The sequence below is a fragment of the Zeus faber genome (assembly GCF_960531495.2).
Source record: "Zeus faber genome assembly, chromosome: 9".
In the NCBI taxonomy this organism is placed as follows: domain Eukaryota; kingdom Metazoa; phylum Chordata; class Actinopteri; order Zeiformes; family Zeidae; genus Zeus; species Zeus faber.
The window spans coordinates 13474448-13476947 of NC_137197.1; the positions used below are offsets into that span (position 1 = coordinate 13474448).

The 2500-nt window shown below is 50.3% G+C and overlaps 1 protein-coding gene across 1 annotated transcript in view; it reads right to left on the reverse strand.

Annotated features, from left to right (window-relative positions):
- Positions 1 to 1986, reverse strand: part of gucy1a2 (guanylate cyclase 1, soluble, alpha 2) — a gene marked incomplete at both ends in the record, with an annotated part of 38845 nt that extends 36859 nt beyond the window's left edge. The window contains one exon of the mRNA XM_080006564.1: positions 1636 to 1986. Coding sequence (XP_079862690.1) covers positions 1636 to 1986 — 351 coding nt within the window. The remainder of the gene's footprint in view (positions 1 to 1635) is intronic.
- Positions 1987 to 2500: the final 514 nt, after the last annotated feature.

Below are 2500 nucleotides of genomic sequence, written 5' to 3' on the forward strand. Positions count from 1 at the left end.
TGTGGACAGAAATGAACACAAAACATGAACCCAGGCACCGCCAGAACGGAACACGACCTTCCTTCGCATACACAATCTCAACAACTCAACCAGGATCAGGATTTACGGGGCAAGAGTAAATAAATATGTTGCCATTAGCGCTGGAGGACCTCGGTTCTCAGCCATTACACAACTGTACAGTATGTGCCTCAGACACAGTCACAGCCATGTGCAGCGTCAGCTCGGATAAAATGGCTCTTTAAAAGTCCTTGGACTGATCCGGATATGTAACGGACCAAAATGATGAACCAAACAAAAACAGTAATCTAGTAAGAAAAACATTTCTGCGCCTGTTTATCTCCATGGATATTTGTATCTTTAAGTTTTGAAACATCATCTATTCCCTTCTGTGGCCAACAGTGTATCTACTAAACCTTGACATCTGCCTTTTAAGGGGACCTTTTCATCCACAGGGACTCATTTTCAACAAATAACTATCCGTCTCTGACGTCCCCAAAACATGTCTGAAGCTTTCTTTTGCTGAAAATACAACTCTGATTATGAATTCTAGCCATTCTAACATGCCTCTAATCCATCCTGTTCTGGACGGGCTGTTTCAGTGGGTGGCGCCTCCCTCCTGAGACCCCTAGTTCTGTCAGCCAGTGGGGTTTGAACTTGCGTTCCAGGTTCCATTGTATTTATGTCAAACTTCCACTGATTTCACCTTATCAGTCCAAAATCTGATTCCGAACAAATTCCAGGTGAGAAATAAGCAATCCAGTTGCTGAATTTTCACTCATATTAGATCTACAGGGCTTCATTTAAAAGTTTGTCTTATGACTTTGTGTGATCTGCGCAGCAGATCAGCGTTACCAACAATAAACAGTTACTTTTTAAATACTTACATTTCCCTTGTTTACAGTATTGTCACGGATAGTTGGTATTAATTCCTCTTTCTTTTAAAAGAAAAACCAACAACAGAGCACTTCCCCTGCTTAGCTCTTAGCCACTGGACTCGCTAGTGGTGGCGCTCAAGCCGTGGGTGGAGTTACTCAGACGGAGTCCGTTCTAATTCTGCTGAGGCCCCGTGTGGCGTCCCAGGGGGAGACAAATCTGAGCGGCTTGTTGAATCACATGTTTTCTGAAACAGGCAGCTCACACAAAAACTGACGGGATAGTTTTATTTCACAGTTTGTGTGTTAGTAGGTCCATCGGAGACCTAGATGTACGCGCACAGGCACCGAAAAGGTGAGTTTATCATGGCGGGTCCCCTTTAACTGTGGCCCTTCTCTTAGCTCTGCCTCATTTGGCACACTCTCTAGAGCAGCGGTTCTCAACACGGGGTCCTGGGATCTCCAAGGGTCCTTCTAGAGGATGTAGCGTTTCTCCAGCAGGATGATTAGAAGTTACACCTCACTGTTATTTCATTTACACCATATATGATCACAGCTTTATTGGTATTGCCCGAACTACAGTAAAGACAGGCATGGAAGTTGGACTAAATCATATCCAACAACACAGATCCATCACTCTCCATCTTCATCCCTCTCTCGACAACCTATTTATTATATAAACCGCCAGATGATTCAGCCTGTTAGAGGCGAATGATAACAAGAGATTAAAAAACAACAACAGGCGTTTCTTTGTGGAGCGTACCGTGGGTGAAGTCATCCTCCTCAGGCTCTCCCCCAGCGAGTCCAGGTTGACTCTCCTCCGCCGGGTGGCCCTCTTGTTGGGGCCTCCCGGTCCGGGCCCCTGGTCCTCGGCGGTGGCGAACGGGCACGCCAGCTTCCTGTCCACGGTGCTCCGGCCATTCCAGAACACGGCTCGCTGGGAGGAGCAGGAGGAGGAGGAGGAGGAGGAGGCGGGGAAGGAGAAGGGGCAACCCCGGCTCTCGGCCAAGCCGTCCGCGCCGTCGTCGCCCCCGCCGGGGCTCTCCAGCCCGCAGTCCGAGCCCACCGAGCTGCTGAACGACTCGGAGGAGATCTTGCGTGAGGACGAGGACATGGTGGTGGTGGTGGTGGTGGTGGTGGTGGTGGTGGTGGCGGCGGCGGCGGCGGCGACGCTGTTGATGACGGTGAAGGCGGTGGTGGAGATGATGAGGACGCGAGAGTCGGTTCTGTCGAACACCCACTTCCACGTCGGGGACTCATCAGATTCGGGGGGGCCTCGTGATGGTGAGCGGCGTGCCAGGAGGGGTGAGGAGGAGTGGAGAGAGAGAGAGAGAGAGAGAGAGAGAGAGAGAGAGAGAGAGAGAGAGATGCTAGAGAGACAGACAGGAATAGAGAGAGAGAGACAGAGAGAGATAGAGAGATGGGAAAGAGAGAGAGAGAGAGAGAGAGAGAGAGAGAGAGTGCGCGCAGAAAGAGGCTACGACAGAGAACCGCACTAACGGCACGCAAACATTTATGCAACCGGGGTGTAAAGCCGCATCCCGGGCAGTCTACACCCTTGGTGCTGCGGTGAGGAAAGTCATGGTCGCCCTGCTACTCAAATTAAAATAACGAGCATGGTTGGGGAA